Source organism: Mesoplodon densirostris, chromosome 1 (genome assembly GCF_025265405.1).
Source record: "Mesoplodon densirostris isolate mMesDen1 chromosome 1, mMesDen1 primary haplotype, whole genome shotgun sequence".
NCBI lineage: Eukaryota > Metazoa > Chordata > Mammalia > Artiodactyla > Ziphiidae > Mesoplodon > Mesoplodon densirostris.
This window is the reverse complement of record NC_082661.1, coordinates 145,253,193-145,279,283: the sequence shown is the minus strand read 5'-3', so window position 1 is coordinate 145,279,283 and position 26,091 is coordinate 145,253,193. Positions and strand designations below refer to the sequence as shown.

The 26,091-nt window shown below is 46.7% G+C and overlaps 1 protein-coding gene across 9 annotated transcripts in view; it reads left to right on the top strand.

Moving 5' to 3' along the window:
• PDGFRA (platelet derived growth factor receptor alpha) overlaps window positions 1–26,091 on the top strand; it is a 48,364-nt gene that overhangs the window by 1,494 nt on the left and 20,779 nt on the right. For 2 of the 9 annotated variants that reach the window (XM_060109765.1, XM_060109755.1), the window contains exons 2-12: window positions 9,231–9,291; window positions 10,547–10,864; window positions 14,559–14,819; window positions 16,058–16,188; window positions 18,228–18,399; window positions 18,493–18,682; window positions 21,814–21,929; window positions 22,863–22,989; window positions 24,054–24,247; window positions 25,034–25,128; window positions 25,349–25,481. In XM_060109765.1, coding sequence (XP_059965748.1) covers window positions 9,243–9,291; window positions 10,547–10,864; window positions 14,559–14,819; window positions 16,058–16,188; window positions 18,228–18,399; window positions 18,493–18,682; window positions 21,814–21,929; window positions 22,863–22,989; window positions 24,054–24,247; window positions 25,034–25,128; window positions 25,349–25,481 — 1,786 coding nt within the window. In that variant the 5' untranslated portion in view covers window positions 9,231–9,242. The other 7 variants (XM_060109713.1, XM_060109703.1, XM_060109731.1 and 4 more) reach the window with 7 other exon arrangements.

Here is a 26,091-nt window from a genome sequence, read left to right as displayed (position 1 = left end):
CTGGAACTAGCACCTAGTACTGCTGGGAGTTGGGGCAGAGGTGTTTGCCCTCTTCCTGGCATTGGGTCCTGGAAGGCGACAGGTTTTTAACGAGTATTTTCATTCCTCGCCCGCAGTTTGGCGCGACAGCGCTGTAGCGGGTGGTGTGGAGCACGGCCGGTGGACCGAGGGAGGTGGGGAGAGAAGAGCGCGGAGTGGGGCGCGGAAGGGGTTGAGGAGAGGGGAGGCGTGAAAGGCTCGGCTGGAGAGGGCCGGACCTTGGGTGCCCGCCGGGTGCACATGGCGCCGACCCAGGGCGCGTAATTACTGGACGGCGCTGCGCCCGGTGCGAGCCGGGGCCAGACTCAGCACAGCCTTGGCGGCTTCGAGACGACCAGAGGGGGCGCGGATTTGGGCGAGGTTTGGGGAGCTCCTCGGAGGTTTGTGGGATCAGTGAAGTGTGAGGGAGGGAGAGCGGGCGCCAGCCCCGCAGTGCGCTCTGGTTGCGCGCTCTAGCGCGGGGCGAAGGCGGCCAGGGCAGGCAGGCAGGCGGTCTGGAGTAATGACAAACACATTTGGCCCCGAGTGAAGAAGTCATCGTCGCCTCGCATTCCAGCAACTGGGATTTGAGGAATTTCGAACTGCGCTCCAAGGGGCCCTCATTGTGCGCGGTGGTCCCCACCCCCACCAATCTCTGCGCGCCCCCTTCCTCGGTCGAACCGTTTATGCAAAGCCCGGGGCTCTGCTCCTGCCCAGTCCCGGCCGCAGGAAGGAAAGAAGGAAGGTCGCCAAAAAAGTGGAGAACTTCTTGTGGGGGAAGTTAGGGACAACTCGTAACGGAGAAACTTGGTTCCCAGGTAAGACAGGAAGATGGGAGGCGAACTACCTCCCTCGGGGCACCCGGACCCTGCACCCCCCTCGCATGCCCCTTTCCGTGCGGGGATGCGTGGCACTCGCCGCCCGTGCTTCACCCTCACCAGTGTCCCTGTTTCTATTCCACTCCCTGCGCCGGCCAGAGTCTCTGCCCGACTCGGAGCTCTCTCCTCGCGCCCCTCCTTCCACCGTCTATCCCCATGGAAATCGGCTTTTATACGTGAGATTAACTTCTCCAGGCAGCGCCAGGGGAGCGGGCGGCGTCCACTTGGCTCGGAAACAACTGGGATCAGCGGTTCAGGTCGGAAAGGGTCTCGGCCAGCTCAGAGTGAGAGGGAGTGTGACTTGGCCGCAGCACCGCCGTCTGAGGGGGCCAGGAACCCCAGCCGCCTGGCCAGGTGTGAAGAAGCTGCCAGTAGCCTGGCCAAGCGTCTCAGCCGTGGAGGAAGCGAGGGACTGTCGGTTCGCTGTCTCTCCCGCCGCCAGAGCGCCCCCCCCCCCGCCCTTTGCTCCCCCAGCCCTGCTAGGACCCCAGGATGTATAGAAAGAGTGCCTGGAAGAACTTGCCACTTAAATCCATCTCCAAGGGTGAGAGGCAGACTGGGGCTGGAGAGGGAGAGTGAATGACCCTTATCAGGTCCGGACTGCCCCGCGCCCGGCCCGGCCGCCTGGAAAAGCCCCTGGCTTCGCTGTGTGGGAAATGGCTTTTTGGCTCCGCAACCGAATTGCTCAACGTTTTGGACCGCCTCGCCTCGCCGCGGTCGCTCTCGAACAGAACTAGGCAGCTTTTTAGAGCAGGGAGAGACATCCGGGGCAAACGGGGCACGACAACCAGCCGCACAGCTCACCGGACTAACACCCCAGAGACCGGCGAGCCCCGGGGCCGCTGGAGGGGAGGAAGGGGCCCCCGGGACGTGAGCACCTCATTTGTTTCCGCTCTGGCTCTGGTTTTAACATTCCCTCCCATCTCCAATCTCCACCTCCATCTGACCGACCCAGGCCCTGGTGCTGCTGCTTTGCTCCCCTTCCCTCTTTTCCTTCTCTCTTGCCTTTCTCCTCTCCACAGTCCTTACGGTAAAGGGAGCCCTTCCTCCACTCCCCGACAGGCGAGGGCCCGACCGGCCTCACTGACACCCCAGTGAGCCCCTGCTTCGGGCTCTTAGACAGTCTTGCTTTTGGTTTGACCCAAGCGTAGCTGGACTCCAGGATTGGAGTCCCAAGAGCGAGGGGTGCTGGCGAGTGGGAGATAGACGAGGTGGGAGAAGGCACCAGGAAGGAGCCCTCAGCTGCCCCTCGGCCCTTGCACCAGCCTTTAGACCGAGAGGGACTCGAAACGGAGCCTTGGCTCCCGGCCCCAGGTCCGCTTTCCTCCGGGGGCACGGACTGGGGAGGGGTGTAGGGGGAGGGGCATCGGGCCGGGCTTTCCAGCTGCAAACGCGTCTGGCGCCGAGGCGGGCCCGTTTTGTGCCTCCTGGGGACCGGCCGTGGGCGGCGCGCAGTGCCGGGACGCATCCTGGGGACGTGGTGACCGGCGCCTTCCTGCAGACCCCGGTGGGTGGGACTCCCTCTGGCCTCCGGGGAACTGCGATAGGGTTAGATGTTGTTGATGGAAAAGTGGCAATTCATGGGGGAAAGCTAAAAGCTTGCACGGTCGCCGAAAGGTATGGCTCTCAGCCTCCCTTGCGTCTGGTCTTACGGGGTCCGCGCGCAGCATCAGCCAGCGGGGTACGCGAGGCGGGGGGTAAGGTTTGTGATCTTGCCTCGAGCGCGGGAGGCAGAGTCGGGGCAAATTGCTTTCCCCCACATCACTCTAGTCCGGGCTCTGCCGGTGCTTGTCTTTTGCTGTAGTGGCTCGGTGGCATTTCCTTTTGTTTTAAACTGAACAGTGAGCCAGAGATCCGTTGGAAAAGTAGATTGTAGGGGATGGACGACCTCAGAATCAGGGTGCTTCCTTCCCCGCCTATTGCAGTCTTCCCCTTCCCCGCGAAAGGGGAGCGAGAGGCGCAGGCGGCGCTTGTGTGCTCAGGGCAGCCTGGGCTGAGCGAGCGTCGGACAAGGGGGACACTGGGGAAGGGCTGGGTTCTTAAAAGCGCAGGAGGCGCAGCCACGGCGGCCTTCTCTGCGAGCAGCTGTCCTCGGCCGTGGCGCTTTCCGGCCCATAGGAGGCGCTAGCGCGCGACTGTAACCCTAAACCCACCCGGTCCTTCTCCCTCCACCCCGTCCGGCCCCCTCTCAGGTCTCAGCCGAAAACAATGCAAACGCCTAGCGTCGTGCCTGGGGCGCAGCGGCGGACGCGGGCGCTAAACCTGGGAGTGAGCGGTCGTTGCCCCCAGCGCCGGGGTGACTGAGCTACCGAGGACGTGGACCAGCGGGAGGGGGAGCGGCCCGCTCGGTGTTCGTGTGGGAGTGGCGGGGCCGGAGGCCGGACGGTGCCAGGGCGGAACCACCCCGGCGAAGGTGGGCGAGCAGCGGTCCCCGCTGCGCTGTCGGGGACCCGGAGCCAGAGCGGCCGGTCGGAGCGAGGAGCTAGCCGGGTAAGATTTTCGGGGCTACCGCGCCCTCTAGAGGGCGTCCGGCTCGCAGTCCGGCTCTCCGCCAGCCTCCGGCGGTCCGCGCAGCCGCCGGGTCGGAGCGCAGCGCTGAGACCCAGGGGAACACTAACCTCGGTCACCTTATCCCCTCCTGGAGGCCTCAGATTGACGCCTCGCAGGCACTTTGTGTGCCCGGATGGCGCTGGGTGGGCGAGAGGGGCGGAGGTCTCCGGGTTTGGGGATAAGGGTAGGGGCGTCATAGTAATTAAATGTGGGAGAAGCGGAGGATGTAAAATCCTGGGCGCTTTTGGGGGGCCGGGCGGTGTCAAGCCCCTCGAAAGTTCTCCTGCCGCGCAGGCGGCCTCTTGCTGTTTGTTTTACGACCCTGCGTTATTGTGCAATGGGAACAGTCGTTTCCAATCAGCCCGCAATTCCCGGGCTGCGCGGCCGTCGCGGCCCCCGCCGGGGGGTTTACGAGGGGTGACAGTGGCATGCGAACAGATTGGGCAGCGCGGGCCCGGCCACGGCGTCGGGACCCCCACCTAGCGCTGCCCAGGTGGTCTCCCTCCCCTGAGCGGGCGGAAACTGCAAGGTGGGGAGAACGTTGTCGAAACAAAACCCTGAACAGCCCGACCTCCTCCCGAGTGGCTTTTCCTGCTGAACTTTCTAAACCTTTGCGACCTGGGATGGCAGCGCCATTTTCCTGGCTCCCGAAGCTCAGTCTCCCCGACCGACCCTCTGGCAGGGGTGATGGTGATGGTGATGGTGATGATGGTGGTGATGTCTGGCCCTCAGCGAATTCTCTTGGGGCCCCGCGGAACTTTAAGCCATTTCGCAGGCAGTTACCCTATTCCTGTTTCTATTCTGCGGGCTTTGAGCTGAGGTCACCACGAAACCTAAATGTACAACCCAATAAAATAAGAGATTGAAAGTTAAGATTTGGGCCATTTTGGCACAGAATTTGTAGCAGCATCTAAGCCGGACTGCCTGTCCCTTGGACCAATACTGCCACCTGCTGGTTTTACTTGAGAACTGCAACGACCCTTTGCGAGAATGGGCTTCGCGGATATTCTAAGCGAGTCGGGGCACCAGGAAAATGCATTTTCCACCCGGTAGGACCAAGTTTTCTTCTTCTGTGAAGTTGCAAGAATCATTGGGCCGACAACATTTATTTTATGGACTTTTGGGTAGTCTTTCGCCTTAGTTGTTAATCCTTTGTATTTACCTAATGAGCAAAATGCTGATCTACCACATCTGATTATCAGAGCAGACCTGTGAAGAAGATAGGTGGGTTATTTGCATTTCCTTTTATAGTGAAGCCCTAGTGTTGGGGACTTGGTGAGATCAAGTATACTACAAGCTGCTACACCTAAGGTTGTCCCATTAGGTGTCACACCAGTTTGGTGACAATCAAAAGGAAGTGACATTGTAGTCTCCTGCATGGTTAAATATCTGGTGCAGGAGAGCAGAAAGGTTTATGAGCTCAGACGGTCCCATAAAATGTTCCCATGTAAAAATACTCCAGCCCCCGCCCATCACTGGAATGTCTAATGGAACTCAAGGAGATAAAAACAGTAAAACAGGCTCTGGTGAGGTGCAGATCCCAGTAAACACACCCTCGCAGAAGTTGCCACCAGGGTAGACCAGCATTTGGATTGCCTGGGCTGAAGTTACAAGAACATTTGTCGTAGGGAAAAAGCAGCACATGTAATTTTCACAGTTAGAATTAACTGAAGAGAGCTGAAATTAACTGAACCTCGGAAATCTGAATCTTGAAGTCGTCAGTGGCTTTTGGGACTGTGAGAGAGTCTTCTGTGGCCTCTAATCATGCCAGGGTGGGGTGAAATTCAGTATTCAGTGGCTCTGCAGCGGGATGCATTGGGCAGCTGGTGATCCGGAAGCCAGCTCTCTGGCTTTGTGAGAAGAATGCCATGCTCTCTCTTCTGGAAATAGTGCCCTTGCATTGCTTGCCCTCTGTTTACTCTCCAGCTTAGCATGTTGTTTTTGACTGTAGAGTCATAGTTAATGGCTCTTTGCTTCTGTTTGCAGGGACAGAGATGGCAACCTGTTAAAGAGAAAGAATAGTGGCTGCAAACAGATTTGTTTCTCTGTTACATGACTGTATATATTGGTTCAACTTGAAACAGTCTTGATAACTACACCAGGCTTCACCACATGCGAGTTCAGATTCAATTCTCCACTACGCAGGTGGTACAGGGCCAGTCAAGTGGCCTCTGGGGCCTGACTGTCTCAGTAAGTAGAAGCTGCAGTAGCCCCTCTGATGTCCCTCTCATCTAAAACAGTTTTGGAGCCTGCAGAAAAAGAGGCAGTATGAAAACTAACAGCTGCAGTTTCTGAAGCCCTTTCAATTAAACTATAGAATTTAGTCTTTATAATAATGCAGTAAGGCAAGCCAGCAAGTCAGGTGTTCTTAGTCCTGGTTTACAGAAGAGACTGAGGTTCAGAGAGGTGCCCTAGGTGCCAGATGTGGGATCAGAGCCTGCTCTAATGCCATTTCTATCATGTCTTCTGAGAGAAGGAATGGAGAACCAGAGAATGGGGGGTGGGAGGAGAGACCACACTCATTTGTCTGAGAGTGAACACGGAAGAGATCTCTTTTCTCCAGTCGTTTCTCTAACCTGTGGCAATGAGTTGTGAGTATAGAGGACTGAGACTGAAGTCCAGCACACGGCTGGCATGAGAGAAATGATTATGATTAAAAAAAAAAGTTTTTTGGATGAAATCCATTGTTCCTCCTTGCAAAGTGGTTTATTCTTGCTGACTCATAACATGCTGTGTTTCTCTGAATCTGTAACCTCAGTTACTTATATTTGCATGTCCAACTTTTGGATGCGCTCTAGGATGGGGGTTACTGATTAAGGATGAGCATTTACTCCCAGAGTAGAAAAGCATTAGAAATAGCAACATGACTCCTAGAGATTCTCACTCCAGGGCCAATAGGAAGGGAAGCCTCCCTTCTTTCCAGTTGTTTTCTATTACCTCCCTGTAGGGCTAACAGTCTGCAATTATTCACGAGTAAATTGTCTGAGTTACAGACGAGTAATGACACGAAACTTCACAAATATGCCTAGATTTCTAGCCAGGGAACCACTCTTATCAGAGAAGGGAGGTTGAAATCATAAGTAAACACATGTTGATTTTCAGTATTTGTATCATTATCGCTTGCTCTGAGGCCCTGTTTTCATTGCCCACTTTGTATGTCAGTAAGTAATCCTCCCTGGCATCGGGTCCCCCATATCTGGATGCACAGAAGGAAACATGGTGGGGCCTGGCCGGGGCAAAACGCTCGTCAGAGCCTGCGCTGTAAAAGCAGTGAGCCCCTCTCTTAAGCTCGGGAATGCTTTAAAGATGCATCATTGGCAAGCCCAGTTGAAGGAATGCAGGATATAAATGTGATAAAACCCAAGACATCAAGCTGGCTCTGGAGGGCTCCTTTGAAGTTTGCTAAGTGGATTATCAGTGGGAGGCTGATATTTATATGTACAAACACACAGGCCGTTACTGCTAATTGTGGTAAGTCAGTCTTTCCAGCCTGGCTCTGGGGCCCGCTGTGCCCGTCACCGCAGCAGCGAGGAGACCCTGCATCCCTGGGCTCACGCCAGGATCCTTGGAAGCCATCAGCCAGCTAGCGTTGTGCAAATTGCATTTGGGTTCACAGCACATTGTGCCGCTCTCGCTACGGCAGAGAGCAGAGGAGGAAAGCAGGGCCCCAGTTTGCATTAGGAAATAGCTGGGGGTGGAGGGAGCACAGAAGGTTGAAACACTGACCTTCCCTTGAGAGAGAACATATGGTGGATTGCAGAGAGCGTGGTTTTTGCATTACACAGACGTGGTGTTACAATCCTGGCTTTACCACCAACAGTGTGATTTTGGGTCATTTGCTAAACCTCTCTGAGCCTCAAGCGGCACTTTTTAAAATCAGATATTTCACAGGGTTATTATGAACAAACATGGCATACACATGACAACTTTGGCTTAATAAATATTGGTTTCTCGTTCCTGCTTTGGAGAGAACAGAATTATCATTTTTGTCCTGTCCAGCCCACTCACTGTTACCAGCATTTCATGTTTCACTCTGTCTTTCATCCTCCTCCATTTAACTGGTAGAATTTAATAGGGCAGAAATCTGATGTCTGCAGGTAGGCCAGTTGCCACTTCCAAGCAAGAATACATGATGAAGCTCTCAGGCTCCACCAAAAACTACTAGGCTATTATCAACTGGATCCTCTGCAACCAAAAAAAAAAAAAAAGAAGAAGAAGAAGAAGAAAACAAGGGCTAAACACAGGCATACCTGAATTTCTTCTTTTGTTTTGTTTTTTAGACAGCTTACTCAGGAATCATGTACACACATCAAAGTCAGTGACAGAATAAATGAAGTCCCATGAACTCATTTCCATTGCATGAGTTGGGGTTTTGAGCAACTCGGAGACCCAGTACCTCCCAGGCCAAGGCTTAGCTGATTTTTATGGGTCATCTTAAAGCTTGTGCCCCTGCCTAGGCCCCTCAGTGGAGCCTCTTTAATTGAAACTTGGGTGCTCAGCAGCCCCAATACTTGCAAGCTCATCATGGTCGACTTCAGGAAGATCACTTTCTCAATGACTTCATGTGGGAAGTGAAGGGGGAGATAATAAAATTTGTGGGGTGTGCATGGAAAGAAAAGGATAAAGGAGAGGGGCCTTTTCAGAGGGTGGACCAGAATGGATTTTTCAGTGGTTTTACTGAAGGACAATATGGGTCCTTCTTTTCATTTTTCCCTCTGTTAATTTTCCTTATCCCCCCTTTCTTGCCCTCTGCTTTTCCCTGTTTTGTCTTAGGGACATTCAGTTTCAGTCTCTCTCTCTCTACTTCTCATCCATTCCCTAGAATTTGTTGCAGGAAATCAGGGTGGAGAATTTGGCTTTTGCAGGTACAGGTACATGTGTGAAAACGAATCATCCATTGAATTTTATCCTGTGGTTTACTGCATCCCTGAAACACAAGAATTTAGCTATGCTTTTCTCTCGCACTTCCTCTCCCTTTTTCACTTCCTTTACTGATCCTCCTTCCATGCCTGTGCCCCCGGCTTTTCTGTGCCTTGTTTAGCTTGACTGTGAATGTAGCAGGTCCTGGGAGAACTTGGGCTGGGGGCCCAGGCCTGAGCCTGGTACAGGCCTGCCTATGACATCCTCTAAGTGACATTGGGTTAGTGCAACTTGTAAAACGTCTATACCAGAATGGCTCGTAAGTATTAAGATATTTGTTGGCAGCCTAAGCATCTTTTCCAAAAGTTGCCGAGGATGTGACCGAGTATTTTCTGTTAGCGAAACACGAAGCAAATAACAACGCATTTTGAGTGAAAACAGCTCAAATTTAGAAGTTGAGTAAATACATGTTTATTTGTTTTTTGCAATCTTAATTTAAATGGTTTAAGAGGAACCGTTCTTCTGTACTTTTGGACATATTCCAAGACAATAAAGTCAGACTTTTTGGAATTTGAAAGCTGCAGGCAATCAAAAAGGGTTTTGGCTTCAGATGGCTCCTGTCATGATCTCGGGGCCACAAAAGGCCATCTGATTTCTGCTTCTTAGGCATCTTACTGTTTTAACTGTGAATCTTAAACCAGGATGTTGTTGACTAAAATGATGTTAACATAAAATTGATGACTAATAAGAACGTGCTGTATAAAAAAATAAATTAAATTAAATTAAAAATAAATAAATAAAAAGGCAATTTAATAACTAAAAAAAGAGAAAGAAATTTTCCATAGTGCAAAGCACAAAGAGAGCTAGGCTCATGGGTTGTTTTATTGACTAACATTGTTTCTGTTTGATTTTCGACTTTTTCAGTTTTCCAGAACTATGGGGACTTCCCATTGGGCACTCCTCGTCTTAGGCTGTCTCCTCACAGGTATGGATCACACAGGCCTATCTGAGTTCATTGTCCTAGGGGAACTCTTTTTTTTTCCTAAGTTCTGTGCTCTGCAGGTATATGACCTATACTGTGCATACTGCAAACAGTCCAAAAGAGTAAAGAGAAGTAGAAACCTATGGGACATTATCTAGAATGACCACAAACCTTCAGTTCTCTCTGCTGTCTTAGGTGGAAGATGCTTTAATTGCTACAAAATCTTAGAATCACCTTTGGCCTTGAAATTGAATTAATAGACTGTTTGACTGTTGGAGAAGCTTAGTAACTCTTTTCCAACAGGAGGATGCCATTGGGGCCATTTGTTGAAATATTTATTGGACTTTCTTAGTTTTCATCCAGATATTTATAAATTGCAGATGTTCACCATGACACCAGTGTTTTTCTAGTCTGAGGAGTTAACTTAAGCCTATTAGTCTCTTTAGGTCTTATCTGGATGGATATGGTAGAACTGAGCATTATCAGTGATTTAGGAGTTCTGAAGTCCACTCAGTATTCCCCATCTGCAGGATAGTGACCCAGGTGTACTTACCACTTCCCTGTTAACAAAGCTGATCAATCATAGTGGACACATACTGAAGTTGGGTGGGATTCCCACACCAGGCTCAGAGGGAGGTTAGAGAACATTAATGAATAATTAATTGAGTCATAATAATTAAGTCATAATATCTCCTCTACCAGTTTTATAGACAGAGGAAGCTAGACTGACATTTTAGGTTCTAAGATGAACTTAAGAGTTTTTGCTCTTGGGCTTGACTATTCTTTTTGAATTGAAATCCACATCCTTCTGCTTTGGTTTCTGGAAGTCATTAGAGAGGAGGCACGCCAGAGGGTAGAGAGGAACGGAAGATGCGTACTTCTTGAGCACGAATCTGCCTTGTGTCTTTACTGTCTGCGTTCCCTGTCCACAGTAAAGAACGCATGTGTGCTTGAGCTTACGCTATCTTGGGATATTTCATGGTCACACATAAGAGTCTAAAATATGGAGTTGGAGTCATACGTCCTCTATGCATTGGAGTGTTTGGATGGGTGAATCCAGGGGCGCTTAGCGGGACTATTGAGGCCTTAGGAGCATTTGCTGCTCTCAGCAGATGCGGTGCTATTATAATGGGGGGCCTTTCATGGGCATCCAGGCTAACGGATTTTTGCGTAGAAATGGTCATTGTTCATAGAAGCTGCTCTGGGTGAGACCGTCCTTTTGGACTGCATCCTATTCAGAGCGTGTTTCCTTTTACAGGGCCGAGCCTCATCCTCTGCCAGCTTTCATTACCCTCCATCCTGCCCAATGAAAACGAGAGGGTTGTACAGCTGAATTCATCCTTTTCTCTGAGATGCTTTGGGGAGAGTGAAGTGAGCTGGCAGTACCCCATGTCTGAAGAAGAGAACCCCAATGTGGAAATCAGAAATGAGGAGAACAACAGTGGCCTTTTTGTGACGGTGCTGGAAGTAGTCAGTGCCTCGGCGGCCCACACAGGGCTGTACACTTGCTATTACAACCACACGCAGTTGGAAGAAAGTGAGATCGAGGGCAGACGCATTTACATCTATGTGCCAGGTGAGTTGCCTGGGTCCCCTGGACCAAGCTTATCGTCATCCCGTCTCTCCTGTTAATTGTATGAGAGTTTTTCTAAGTATAAAAATCATAAATTTTCATCGGAGAAAATTTGAAAACCGTAGGCAAACACACAAACTTAAATCAAGATCATTTATCATGCCGTCATCTAGAAATATTCACTGTTAATATTTTGGAACTGTATTAAGTTTTGAAAATCATTGTCATTGTGGCATCTTTTTTTTTTTTTTTTTTTTTTTTGCGGTACACGGGCCTCTCACTGCTGTGGCCTCTCCCGTCGCGGAGCACAAGCTCCAGACGCGCAGGCCCAACGGCCATGGCTCACGGGCCCAGCTGCTCCGTGGCATGTGGGATCCTCCCGGACCGGGGCACGAACCCGTGTCCCCCGCATCGGCAGGCAGACTCCCAACCACTGCGCCACCAGGGAAGCCCCCATTGTGGCATCTTTTATTGGCATTGTGCAGAATGTCTGAAATGTACTCATTTCTATTCAGTTTGATCAAGTTCAACAAATATTTACTGTGTATGCTTTGTGTGACAGGCACTGCTAAGTGCTGGGGCCACAAAATAATTAGGTAGGGCTTATCTTGGACTTGCTCATAGTCATTATAATAGTTTCCAAATAACCATGCTATTTCTTAAATTCAGTAAAACATATACAGGCGTACCTTGGAGATGTTACAGGTTTGGCTCCTGACCCCTCATTAAAGCCAATATCACAATAAAGCGAGTCATACAAATTTTTTTTTGGGTTTTCCAGTGGATATAAAAGTTATGTTTGAATTATACTGCAGCCTATTAGGTGTGCAATAGCATTATGTCTTAAAAAAACAACGTACGTACCATAAGTTTAAAATATTTTATTGCTAGAAATACCATCATCTGAGCCTTCAGTGAGTTGTAATCTTTTTGCAATAGTAACATCAAATGTCACTTGTCACAGATCACTGTAACAAAGATAATAACAATGAAAAAGTTTGAAATATTAACAAGAATTACTAATATGTGACACAGAGACAAGGACTGAGGGAATGCTGTTGGAAAAAATGGCACTGATAGATTTTCTTGATGCAGTGTTGCCACAAACCTTCAATTTGTAAAAAATTCAGTATCTGCAAAGCGCAATAAAGCAAAGTGCAATACACCGAGGTGTGCCTGTATTTACTCTTGATGAGTTAGAATAGATTTTTTTTTTTTTTTTTTTTTTTTTTTTGTGGTACACGGGCCTCTCACTGTTGTGGCCTCTCCCGTTGTGGAGCACAGACTCTGGACGCACAGGCTCAGCAGCCATGGCTCACGGGCCCAGCCGCTCCGCAGCATGTGGGATCTTCCCGGACCGGGCCACGAACCCGTGTCCCCTGCATCGGCAGGAGGACTCTCAACCACTGCGCCACCAGGGAAGCCTAGATTTTTTTCTTTTTAATAAAAATTCAGGTGATGTTGTCTCTTGTCCTCCAAGAAGCACATGCCAGGATAGGAGTAAGGTGGGATTAAGTATGTAAGGGTTTTACTAGGAGAGAGGCTTATGAGAGAAAATGGGGTGGGATCCAGCAGAGGCTGGGAGAGCTGTCTGCCTGCATTGTAAGTGTGACCCTGAATGAAGGAGAGTGGGAAGGAAGGTGGGGTAGATGAGTCCTAGACCTCTGGGCAAAGAAAGCTGGGGAGTCCTCCAGCCTAAGGAACCCCTGTTCCACACAGTCATTGTCTGGAAGCATCTCTGGAGGGCATGGCCTAGGGTTGTGATGGATTTCAGAGCCATGCCCTGTTGCTGGAGGAAGGTGTGGTGCTTTCCCACAGCAGCCACCCTAATTAACTAGCCTTAGCCGTGAGCTTGAGATGCATTTGGTCTGCCACCCTCCTAGCATTGCCTGGGTTCTCCTTTGTAATGATCTATGTCTATATCTGTACCTATATCTATATCTGTATCTGTATATATTGGCTTCTTCCAAGGACAGTTGTTAAAAGAAGGACCACCATGTTATTTAAACATTGCATAGGTAACACATGATGGTAGGGGAGACTTGCATTTTAAAGGAAGCTCTGGCTGATGTGTAATGGATATCAAACTGGATATTATATTAAAATAGATATTTTAACCTGAAATTAACTTGCAGCTTTGTTTGCTGGAATCTTTGCTAACAGAGTTCAAGAATTTGGAACTCTAAACACAAATTCAAGTCATGGCAATTTTAATATATAGGTGGGTGGATTAAAGAGGAATACAGCCAGAGTACTTAGTTTCAAATAAACAAACATATAAACCATTTACAGCTCTTGCCATCTGTGTCATTTTAGCAGAGGTAGAGTAAGGGGGTTTCAGAAGTGTGTCTTCATACCTTTCTGTCTTTTCAAGTTTTTTAAATTGGCTCCTTTTCCTGCCTTCTGTAACTGTGGGTGCTCCATGGACCTAGACCCTCTTCACTTCTGTTCTGACAATCTTATCTGTATTAGCCTTCCTTCCTAGCTATCAAAAAAAATTGTTTCAAAAAGGGTAGGTATTTAGAATGTCACCCGTCATTCCCACCATAAATGCCGCCCTCCTCTTCCGTTGTGAAGGCAATGGTAGGAAGGTAGGTTTGTTAAAGGTCCCTGGGTCTTGGAGTTTTGATCTGCCTAAGATTGCCCAAAGAGTCTCCTTTTTTTAAATTTAATTTAATTTCTATTTATTTATTTATTTATTTTTTTGTGGTACGCGGGCCTCTCACTGTTGCGGCCTCTCCCGTTGCGGAGCACAGGCTCCAGACGCGCAGGCTCAGCGGCCATAGCTCACGGGCCTAGCCGCTCCGCGGCATGTGGAATCTTCCCGGACCGGGGCACGAACCCGTGTCCCCTGCATCAGCAGGCGGACTCTCAACCACTGTGCCACCAGGGAAGCCCCCTCTTTTTTTTTTTTTTGGCTGCTCTGTGCAGCTTGCGGGATTTTAGTTTCCCGACCAGGGATCGAACCCTGGGCCCTTGGCAGTGAGAGTGCGGAGTTCTAACCACTGGACCGCCAGGGAACTCCCAGTCCAAAGGTTCTTCTTGTTCCTCCCTTGCCCTAGCACAAACATCATCTGGCTAGGCCCTGCATTGTCAGAGATCTTGTTTGCAGTTATGAAGAGTTGCACATCCTTTGCGAAACTGATGCTGGAGACTCTCAGTACTTCTTACTATAGTAGCTTAAGTATCTGCTTTTCTTTTGAAAAGGAAATTCTCAAGCTATGGGATTATACATTTTATTTATTATTTGAGAGTCATTTTTTTTGATAGGTAGGTTTCTGTACTACTTTTCAATAATACTGACTATAGGCCATAAGCATTGTCAAAAGCATTGCATAATTTAAAAATTACAAGTATTTTCTCATGTTTTGAACAGACCTGATTATTTTGTTGCCCATTTTTTATGGTTTTTAGTAGTTGTTTAAATTTTTACCTCAGTTCCTGACTAATATTTATATTTATCGTCAGTATTTTTTATGAGGGTATAGGCAATTTGGTATTGTTCATACTTTAAAAAGTATGAACCTTCTAGCTTTTATGATGATTACTGTCAGTGGGGTGACAGTTCTATATATATGTGTGAAGGTAAAATTCATACCTTTGAATTTGATTAATGGCAAAGGAATAATTTTTCTGCATATATGTGTAAAGGTGAAATTAATCCCTAACATGTTTTTCTTTCTTTTTCAAACCTCAGACCCAGATGTAGCCTTCGTACCTCTAGGAATGACAGATTACTTGGTCATCGTGGAGGACGATGATTCTGCCATCATCCCTTGTCGAACGACTGATCCTGAGACACCAGTGATCTTACTCAGCAGTGACGGGGTGGTGCACGCCTCCTATGACAGCAGACAAGGCTTTAATGGAACCTTCACTGTCGGACCCTATATCTGCGAGGCCACCGTCAGGGGGAAAAAGTTCCAGACCATCCCATTCAATGTTTATGCTTTAAAAGGTACTTGTGCGCTCTCCCTCCTTCTTTTTTTTTTTTCCTGTACGCGGGCCTCTCACTGTTGTGGCCTCTCCCTTTGCGGAGCACGGGCTCCGCATGCGCAGGCTCAGCGGCCATGGCTCACAGGCCCAGCCGCTCCGCAGCATGTGGGATCTTCCCGGACCGGGGCATGAACCCGTGTCTCCTGCATCGGCAGGCGGACCCTCAACCACTGCGCCACCAGGGAAGCCCTCCCTCCTTCTTAAAATAAGAGTTACAGGCAAAACAGTCAGATGCATGTAGGTTTTTTTTTTTTTTTTTATCTTAGTCCCTGGTGATGGGAGACCCCAAATTCTGATATGGGAACTTAGGATCCCACCTTTACCGTACAATGTTAAGCTGAGTTCTGTGGCTGTAACAGTACGAAGCTTAGCAATACCAAAGGCAAAAGCTTTCCTACCCCTGTAAGATTTTGTGTTTTTCATCAGTTGACTTCAAAATACTCTAAGGAATTCTTTTCTTGCATAAGCCTCTTACTGTTTAGTCACATTCCTGACTACAAAGGCCCTAACAACAAACACACACCTGTGAGGGTTGGACCCCTAGGTTAATTTTAGTAACTTAAGAAAAGTGATTTTGATTTTGAGAAAAGCTGGTGGTTGTTGACTTCATCCCTTTGATGCGAGCGGTTAATGCAAATGGGAAAGTATAAACCATGCTTGGGGCAACAGATTTATCGAACACTTAGGTGTAGGAGTGGCATTAGCAAGAGTGTGCCATTTAACTTTTGTGAAGGGCTTATTTTATGCCCAGCTCTGTGCTAGATTCTCGAAGTGCTGAGAATACCTGGGGAGCGGAGTGGGAGGGAAGAGGAGAATAAGCGATGGGGTGGGAACTAGTGCCTATAGGGGAGTGCAGGTCAGTAAAGGCTGAGTAGATCCATCAGTAAAGGCTACTGCAGTCATAATTAACCCAAATTAACCCAAATGCATGTGGATTCAAATGTGGTCTTCTGTTTAATTGGAGTTTATTTTTACTATTGTTATTGTTCTGCGTGCGCGCGTGTGTGTGTGCGTGTCTTATTTTGTGCCAAATTATGTATGTCAACACAAATCAAGGCTTCTGAGATCTTCAATATTTTGTCTTGATCAAGGTGGTTTGCAAATTATTTTTCAGGGTCATCTTAAAAAAGCCCAAACCTTATAAGATCCTAACTACACTGTGGATATTTAGGTCCTTGTGTTTGTTCTTTTTTAAAATAGCAACATCAGAACTTGATCTGGAAATGGAAGCTCTTAAAACTGTATATAAGGCAGGGGAATCCATTGTGGTCACCTGCGCCGTCTTTAACAATGAGGTTGTGGACCTTCAGTGGACTTACCCTGGACAAGTGGTAGGTACCCTCACAGCCCCTGGTGGCATGGAATGGAGTACAGGAGGGGTCCAAAGACCCATTGCTGATGGGGCACGACATTGACCTCCTCTAGACCTCAGCTTCCCATCTCTAAGCTGCTCACTGACCAGATGGCTTCATGGCTCTTGAAGCAATGGGAGAGTCTGCGATGACGACAGCTCGACAGAATGCATAGATATTTCACACTGAGCCCTTTTTCTCATAAGTATGAAAGAAACCGGAAGGTTCTATGGCTACAAGATAACAACCAAAAAAATTAAAAAACGAATGGATTTTAAAATTTGCTGATTCCTGAGAGAGTCAGGAATTCTCCTTTTCTTGGCTCTCATGCCTTTGGGTTTTGAGGCATTTGATAATGTTGATTGCCTGCCCCCTTCTATTTCTGCTTTGTGGACACCCGTGATACTTCTGCCTCCTGCCTGCCTGGTCTTTCTTTGCATGGTTTTCTTCAGTGAACAGGCATAACTTGAGTCATTGAACAAAGATTTAATGATGTTTGCCAAATCCCAAGCACTCTGTTAAAAGCTGGCCCGTGTACAGAAAGAGGGAGAAGGAGGGAGGAATGGAGATGGAAGCAGGGAAGGGGAGCCACCGTGCTATCTCTGATCCCTGGGGATTTACACATAGGGTCTCATTCATTCTGGTTTTTTTTTTTTTTTAATTGAAGTATAGTTAATTTACGGTGTGGTGTTAGTTTCGTGTACAGTAAACAGATTCAGTTATACATACATACATTCTTTTCCAGATTCTTTTCCATTATAGGTTATTATAAGATATTGAGTATAGTTCCTTGTGCTATACAGTAGGTCCTTGTTGTTTTCCTGTTTTATATATAGCGGTGCTTATACGTTAATCCCGGGTCTCATTCATTCTAATGCATTGTGGTAAGTGTATATGAACCATTGTGAAAGGCTGTGATGGTCTCACGCAGAAACAATTAACAGTGTTTAATGCAGGGCCCTCATGGAGAACAGAAAATATATATGTATATATATGCTTTTTTTCCCCTTCACTCCTAGTTTGCAAATTTCGGCTCCTTGCTCTTTTTTTGGCATTTTATAGTGTCTCTTCTTTTATCCATTTCTCTCCCCCATGCTTTTACTGCCCCTTTCCTTTCTCTCCAGGGCATCTGATTGGAAGTTGGGCATTTTCACATATTGCCTTATAAACCTCATGTATTGAAGAGACATTCATAGACCTATATATATATATACCTATATATATATATATATATATATATATATATATAGACCTATATATATATATATATATATATATATATATATATATATAGACCTATATATATATATATATCTTCGCTGAAATGTAAAGCTATCTGATTTTTCTGTTCATACCTGATTGCCTTTAATCCTTAAAACAGAAACATTTCATTTATTGGAGATAATTTTTTTTTCCCCTTGAAACCAAACTATGTGCTGTTTGGCCCCAAATATATAATCAAAGTATTGGTTTATGAATCATAGTTTTGTTTGATATTAAAAATAATGTAGGCTTATTGTTGTAACTTCATAAAATTTAGAGAAACAGAGGAAAAGTCAATTCCCAGAACACCCCCATTATAATTTTAGGGAGATAAATCCTTTAAATACTTTATAAATGTAATAGTTAATAGCTACTATACTTTAAATAGTACTTTGTTATGTATTTTTCCTGGGGCAGTATAGCACAGACACCTTCCTATGTCATTAAATATCTTTTTAAAAAAGAATTTTCAAAGGAGTGAGCTTGAAAAAAACCTTTTTTTCAATTAGACGTTATTTTTTAGGGCAGTTTTAAGTTCACAGCAAAATTGAGGGGAAAGTACCAAGATTTCTTGCATAGCTCCTGGGCTCACATGAGAGCGGCCTCCCCCATAACATCCCCACAGGGCGGTACACTTGTTACAATCCGCAAACCCCTATCGGTGCATCATTATCTCCTAGAGTCCATAGCTTACGTGAGGCTTCACTCTTAGGAGCTAGCTTGTTAAAGTCGGTTTCCCTCCCCTTTTTCTGTAGAAAGGCAAAGGCATCACAATGCTGGAAGAAACCAAGGTCCCGTCCATCAAATTGGTGTACACTCTGATGGTCCCTGAGGCCACGGTGAAAGATAGTGGAGATTACGAATGTGCTGCCCGCCAGGCCACCAAGGAGGTCAAAGAAATGAAGAAAGTCACCATCTCTGTGCATGGTACATTCTGCTTTCTAAGATGTCCATCGGCTGTGCTGCTCGGGGATCCACTAGGCAGTAATCATTGTTTAACGGAAACTTTTCCCTGTACAGAGAAAGGGTTTATTGAAATCAAACCCAACTTCAGCCCGTTGGAAGCTGTCAACCTGCATGAAGTCAAACATTTTGTGGTGGACGTGCAGGCCTACCCCCCTCCCAGGATAGCCTGGCTGAAGGACAACCTGACTCTGATTGAGAATCTCACGGAGATCACCACTGACATAGAAAAGATTCAGGAAATAAGGTAAAGAAACACCCTTCCTGAGTATGCCTTTTCTTTTTATCGTGTATTCCTAGATAGACTGAGGTTTGTGCTTGTCTTACAACCCAAACCGAGAGTCCATATAGAAAATTTAGCAGTCAGAAATAGGAGATAGTGGAAATCAAGTACCTTTCCAGATAACATTGCAACGCAGTAATAGTATGTTGGTAAGTTCATGATCAAATGAGAAAAAGAAGAACTGAAAATCTCTGCTCCCAATGAAAGATACGTTCCTGGATTCAGCAAGGGATGGAGGAAAGAAAGTAAAATTGGACCCACTTGTTTGGTGATTACAGTTCCAGGGCAATTAGCGCATAAACCTACATGAAACAAAACATTGCTGGCTTAATTTGTAACGCATTTGCCCCAGTGAGGCCTCCATGGGAAATAAGAGTAGTGTCTGGTTAAATGTGGTTAGGAGAAGACATACAGTGAATAGTTTGGATCCCTGCCCTCTGAGGAGTCGGGAGACTGCTGTCATCTCTTAACCAGTGGTGGAGTTTTGGGTAAGTCACCCTTCAGCCTCAGTTTTCCCATCTATAATGTAGGGTTAATAATACCTTGTGTCCTTCAAGGCGAGGAACTGGACCAGAAGATATTTTGAGGTCTCTTGCAGTTTTAAGCTCTGATTAGAATTTAGGAGTAGAAGGTACCTCTTGAAGGGCTCAGCTAATCCAGCCCTACACCTTTGTCAGAAACCATCCCAGGCAGACACAGTCCTCTATTTCAAGCCTTCAGGGAAGAAGAGAGACGGAACCCCTCTCTCATCAGTTTGCTTAACCTCAGGATTTGCTTTCTTCTTTCTGAACTAAATTCCGTGTGTAATTGAGAAGCGAAATCTGGGAAAATGGACGTGGAAACCTCTGTGGAACAGTGATGGAAAAAGAAGTGGGATACTGAATCTGGAAGGCTTTCTGATGACACGAAATGGAGGTGCACAAAGAGGTGGGCAGTGCCCAACTTTCCACTAGGCTGTGAGGCCAGAGAGGAATAGGGTGATCCTGGCACAGCCAACACTTGAGACACTCGTCTGAGCGCTGTCTGCAAGCTACAGTCAATAGCGACGGTCAGACAGTGGTCGTCAGCTGAGTGGTCCAGGAGAGCGGCCTGTTCAGGTGCTTCGAGAGTTCCTCCAGCACATCTGATCCCCATGATGGGCAAGGGAACATAGGATGCATATGATGGAGTGGTGTCTGGCTTACTTAAAACTAGTGGATCCGGGCTTCCCTGGTGGCACAGTGGTTAAGGATCCGCCTGCCAATGCAGGGATACAGGTTCAAGCCCTGGTCTGGGAAGATCCCACATGCTGTGGAGCAACTAAGCCCGTGTGCCACAACTACTGAGCCTGCGCTCTAGAGCCCGCAAGCCACAACTACTGAACCCGTGTGCCTAGAGCCTGTGCTGTGCAACAAGAGAAGCCACCACAATGAGAAGCCTGTGCACCGCAACAAAGAGTAGCCCCCGCTCGCCGCAACTAGAGAAAGCCCACGCGTAGCAATGGAGACCCAACAGAGCCAAAAAACACAAACAAACAACAAACTAGTGGATCCACCAGCTTCCTTGGCTGAACAAGTGCAGAAAATGAACGACAAAAGACTGTCTGGTCATTGGCAGCCAGGGGTGCTAAGGGGACTCTAAGGAAGTCCATTCCAGAGTGTGTCCAGTGTGGTGTGGCAGAGGGAAAGCCAGCCCAGCATGCTCTGCACAGGTCCCAGCACCTGGCATCTTGGGCTAGAAGACTCTACATTAGCAGGGTATTTTGGAGCCTCTGAAATGCTTTCCTATAGATTATTTCATGTAATTAATTCTCAAAATGACATTTGCATACAGCTTTCCAATGCTACACATAAGGAACCTGAGGCATGGACAGGTTCAGTCATGCCCCAGGTCTCCTCCCTTCATGACCAGTGCTCTTTCTCTCACTCCACCTTCCTTTCACTCACAGTTCCACACTGTACTGTTTTTTTTTTAAATTATAAATTTGTTTATTTACTTATTTTTATTTTTGGCTGTGCTAGGTCTTCGTTGCTGTGCACGGGCTTTCTCTAGTTGCGGCGAGCGGGGGCTACTCTTCGTTGCAGAGCACGGGCTCTAGGCACGAGGGCTCAGTAGTTGTGGCTCATGGGCTCTAGAGCGCAGGCTTAGTAGTTGCGTCGCACAGGCTTAGTTGCTCTGTGGCATGTGGGATCTTCCCAGACCAGGGCTCGAACCCACGTCCCCCGCCTTGGCAGGCAGATTCTTAACCATGGCGCCACCAGGGAAGCCTATCACACTGTGCTGTTTTGTTAATGACAGTCAAATGGGCCATTACTTTATAGATGCACTCACACACACGCGCACGCACACACACACTCATGGCCAAATGTCATTTATCATACGTGTAAGAAACCTTTTGGAGAAACTTCCCATTAATGAAGTATGAAGGACTATGTTTCTCTAATTTATTTATTTTTTAAGATGAATCCTGTGCTTTAAAATCATTCAAGCCTAAAGACAGTGCATTGTAAGAAACCTTATTCCACTCCTGTCCTCGTGTTCCTCCGTACCCCCTCCTCTCCACCCGCAGGGGAATACTTTTGTTAGTTTTGTTAAGTTCTTATGAAACCTTCCAGAGTTTCTTAAAGCAAATACAAGCAAGCAGGAATTTTATACCCTAGTGACCTCTTCCTATCGATACAGAGACAGTGTCCTCATTCTTTCTTCCAAGGATGTTCCATTGTTTGGCTAATCACTCAAATGATGAATATTTAGGGGAAGCAAGTATTTTTTTAGAAGGTAAAGATCAAGGGTTAAAAAATAAAAAGGAAAGTTGGTGGGTTTATTCCCATTTAGAAGTCTGGCCTTAGCAGAGCTGACTGCTCTTGTAGCCACATCATAAGCCATTGCTCATCTCAGGTTGTCCCGTCTTATGTTTAAGAATTAAGTGTCTATGACTCAGACCTTCAGTACGTAGAAAGTGTATCAAAAATCCCAGAAAAGCAATGATATGGACAAGAAAAAAAGATGTTTTTACTTTTTTACAAAAAACAAAATTCGAATTGAATATGGTTATTACTTAATGATTAGAATTTATTTGGCTACAACTTGCTGAAACAAAGTCCTTTTCTTTTAAGGTATCGAAGCAAATTAAAGCTGATCCGAGCTAAGGAAGAAGACAGTGGCCATTATACTATTGTAGTTCAAAATGAAGACGATGTGAAGAGCTATACTTTTGAACTCTTAACTCAAGGTATGTAAGGGCCGTATAAAGATAATGCCAGCTCAGTGGATGCATGACTGAGAGTCTCCCGAGGAGAGCCTGGCACTTTTCCCCCAGGTCATGGAGGGAAAAGCAGCCCTTTTAGGGGAGAAGCAGGGACTGTAGATGTCACATGTCAGGGATCGCTTTGTTGGACTTATAAATCCACATAATTCTGGGAGGTTCCAGGCTAGTCTGGAATACTTTGGGAATTCCTAGGCTCCACTAGCTTCCTTACCATCTGCTTCTCAATGTGGTCTGGGAAGAGTGACATGATGCTTTTTGGTCTGGATGACCTTAGATTGTTCCAGAGTGTTTGGCCTTTTTGCTTTGCTTTCCCTGTAGACCTCGTACAGTGGCCCTTCCCAGAAAGGAGTACCCAAGTCTTTACATTCTGGTTCAGAACCTACTCACCTACCTTGGGCCACATACTGTCTTACGTGGGCTCATTTGACCCTCACAGTCCATCTATGATACAAGTATCAGCATATTTCTAAATTATTTGATCCCAGGTTAAAAAAAAATCTTTAAAACCTAATAATATCCCATAGATGCACTTTGGTAAACACTGCTTTAGATTATACCATTTAGATGAATCCATTAGATGATTCCCAAGCTATAATATAATTTTAAGAGCCTTCTTGCCTTTCAAGCCAAATAACCACAGGGGCTTTTTGCTTTCTTCACTGAGGATTTAAAACACCACGGGGCACAAATGCCAAATCACTGAAAATGTGACCATGCTCTTACCCAAGTGGGTCTGTCCAAACTGGAGTGTTACTGTGCACATGACTCAGTGGCTGCTTGATTTGTAGGTTTGAATGTCACGCGGACAAGTTCTGAACTCTTGGAATTCCACTTCGTAATTCCCAGAAGTTCTGGGACACGAACCATTCAATTCTGATTTCTTTTCACCTCTTGCAGTTCCGTCATCCATTCTGGACTTGGTCGACGACCACCATGGCTCTAATGGGGGCCAGACAGTGAGATGCACAGCTGAAGGAACCCCTCTTCCTGATATTGAGTGGATGATTTGCAAGGATATTAAGAAGTATGGAAATCACACATTCCTTTCCCATTTGTGGTCAGAATGTTTCTTCCTTGGGACAAAGGACCTCAAGTGCATTTTACTTCTTTTGCTGGCCCTTTTTTTTGTGTGTGTTTGTGATTCTTATTTGACCTAAGTCTCATAAACTACAAGATAGGGTTCCGAACATGGACCTCGTGTGTGTGTGCATGCAGGTGCGCATGCATGCAGGTGCACTTCTGTGTTCTTGAGTAGCTGTAAGAAGGTCGACAGCTTTCAGCAGATTCTCAAAGGGTCTCTAATCTGAAAAGTGCATGAATCTAAAGAACTGCTGTAAGAGGATTTTTACTTCCCTGGCCCACAGTTTCACCTCACATTTTATCTGTGGTGAATGTTATTTGGTGGCTAGACTGGCATGTGAAAATAAATGAAGGTACTGCCCAGGTGACTTCTCACTACTTGCTCTGTGGCGGGAGTTAAGGTACCCGTCCCTCCTTCAGCCCCCATCCCTCACCCTTCTCCGGCGGGCACGTGAGCAGCACATTTGCACTCCCACCTGTAGTGACTGCTGTGCTCAGAAGACTCATTGCTTCTCCTGGAGACGGGGACTCCTAGACCTACGCCCCCCGCAGGCCACAAGGCAGCAGACTTGGATCCAGACTGGAGCTGGAATCGAGGTCTAACCCTAGTGACACCTGAGGGAGTCCTCACAGTGTGGGTGGAGAGAAGGGAGGACAGCAGGCCTTTTCGGAGGGGTGGGACGTTGGGATAGTTAAACATTCTTGAAGTCCAGGTTGCTCATGGGTTCAAGGCTTGGGATGGGTAGTTCTGTTGGATTGAACTTGTTTATCTCTGCCTTGTCTTCACAACCAGTTAACTTTTAAATACCCACATGTAGCTTATTCTCTCTTGCAGAACAAGGTGTTGAATGTTAATCTGCACATAACATAAGAAAATCGACCTGTAGCCCCCCCAAATACAGACAAAGTCAGGGCTGCTTGCCGTCTTAGATGATGCTCACTGCTCCACCCACCCCCATGACTCCCCGTAATTGGCTCTATACCTATAGCCTTTTTCTCCGTCTCCAGATGTAATAACGAAACTTCATGGACGATTTTGGCCAACAATGTCTCAAACGTCATCACGGAGGTCCACCCCCGAGACAGGAGCATGGTGGAGGGCCAAGTGACATTCGCCAAAGTGGAGGAGACCATTGCAGTACGATGCCTGGCTAAGAATCTCCTCGGGGTGGAGAGCCGAGAGCTGAAGTTGGTGGCTCCCAGTGAGTAGCCAGTGGGTCAGGACAACGCTAAGTCAGCAGCCGAGCCCTTCCTCTCTCAAGCGGAACTTTGAATCCCAGATGGGGTCCTGTAGGAACGAAGGTCCCTCGGTGGAAATTCAGCTCCAGATGCTCTTAACGGGCCTTCTCTGGGCAGCTCTGTGGGAGCCCTTTCTTTCAGATTCAAATCCCAAACCGCGTTGTGCAGAGGCCCCTCGGCATTTTGCTTGTCTAACCGTAGAGCTACCCAGTCTCTTTGGTCTGAGCATGTGGGGATGGAGGATGGGGAAGAAGGATCTTCTGCCTTGTTGCTCTTCATAACAGTTGAGACAGGTTGAATTCTTAAAACAAAAATCCATGAAGCCAAAAGCAATATAAGTAAACTGCAACCTTTCAAAATAACTGAACTTGATTTTCTGAACTTATGTTCTAAACTTACGCTACTAATGGTAGCTCTCAATCTCACTTATTAATATTTATATTCCAATTCATATTTTGTTCAGAAGGTTAATGTTGGAGGACCTTTGGGGAAAGTATTTTGTTCCCAACTGAATTTTGTCCCTTTCCCTTCTAAGGGAAGAGCTGGAGTAGTTTCATGCATGTAGATAACTGAGAGATGGTCTTGCCCATCACCCAAGAAAGCCTGGCAGCTCTTTTGCTTCTCCACCAGTAGTGAAAGATTTCTGGCCCAGAAACAGCCACCCTGCCTTCCTGCCCTCCCGCATGTTTGTGCAAATTCTCCACTGTGCCTCTCTCTCTCTCTCTCTCTCTCTCTCTCTCGTCCTCTAGCTCTGCGTTCTGAACTCACGGTGGCGGCCGCAGTCCTGGTGTTGTTGGTGATTGTGATCATCTCACTCATTGTCCTGGTTGTCATTTGGAAACAGGTAGATATTTTTTTTAAAAGAACTAAAAATATTTGAAACCAATAAGAACAAGAAGAAGAGCAACCTAGTTCAGGGCTTGGCACAAAGAGGGAGCTCAGTAACAACATGATGAGTGAACGTTGTTGAATCCTACTGTGTCCAGTCATTTTGCTGCTGCGGTTAAGCTTTGGTACATTCGGACGTTGGTAATTCACCAGTTACCTGTCCTGGTCATTTATAGAAACCAAGGTATGAAATTCGTTGGAGGGTCATTGAATCAATCAGCCCCGATGGACATGAATATATTTATGTGGACCCGATGCAACTGCCTTATGACTCGAGATGGGAGTTTCCAAGAGATGGACTAGTGCTTGGTAAGCTCCTACTGGGGTGATCTCCCAAGACTCCCTTTGATTTGTACGCAACTTTACTCTTTACAGGCCTGTGGAGGAATAAAGGATCTGAGCTTGTGCTTAGTAAAAGCTAAGCATTAGAAATTGGCTTTCAGAAATATTTTTCTCTCTTGAAAATGAGTTCATTGAATCACAGCAATGATTTGTTTTTACCTCCTTCCCTAGCAAATTACAGTTAAAGAAAATTTTACAAAGGGAGAAGAGAATATGAGGAGGCCTGCCAAAGATACCCATCAAAGTGGCTTTGCTTTGGAAATGACACCAATTGAAAATGAGACGAATTTCTACAACTAAAAAGGAACAGATGAGAAATGAATGAGGACAATCGGAAAATATATTTTGACTCAGTACATTCTCAGGATTATTAGATACTTCTTTAAAATATAGAATATAAAAATATAGGTTCCTTTTAAAACAAACATGAAAAAATCATCAAGCCAGCTTATCACAAACTTTTCAACTATTTCAATCTTGGGCTGAGACCCAGAACATGAAGCTTTAGTCCAAGGGATTTTTTTTGTTTTTTTAAAATCACATTCTGAATGAATGAAAACAGGACAAAGACAAATGA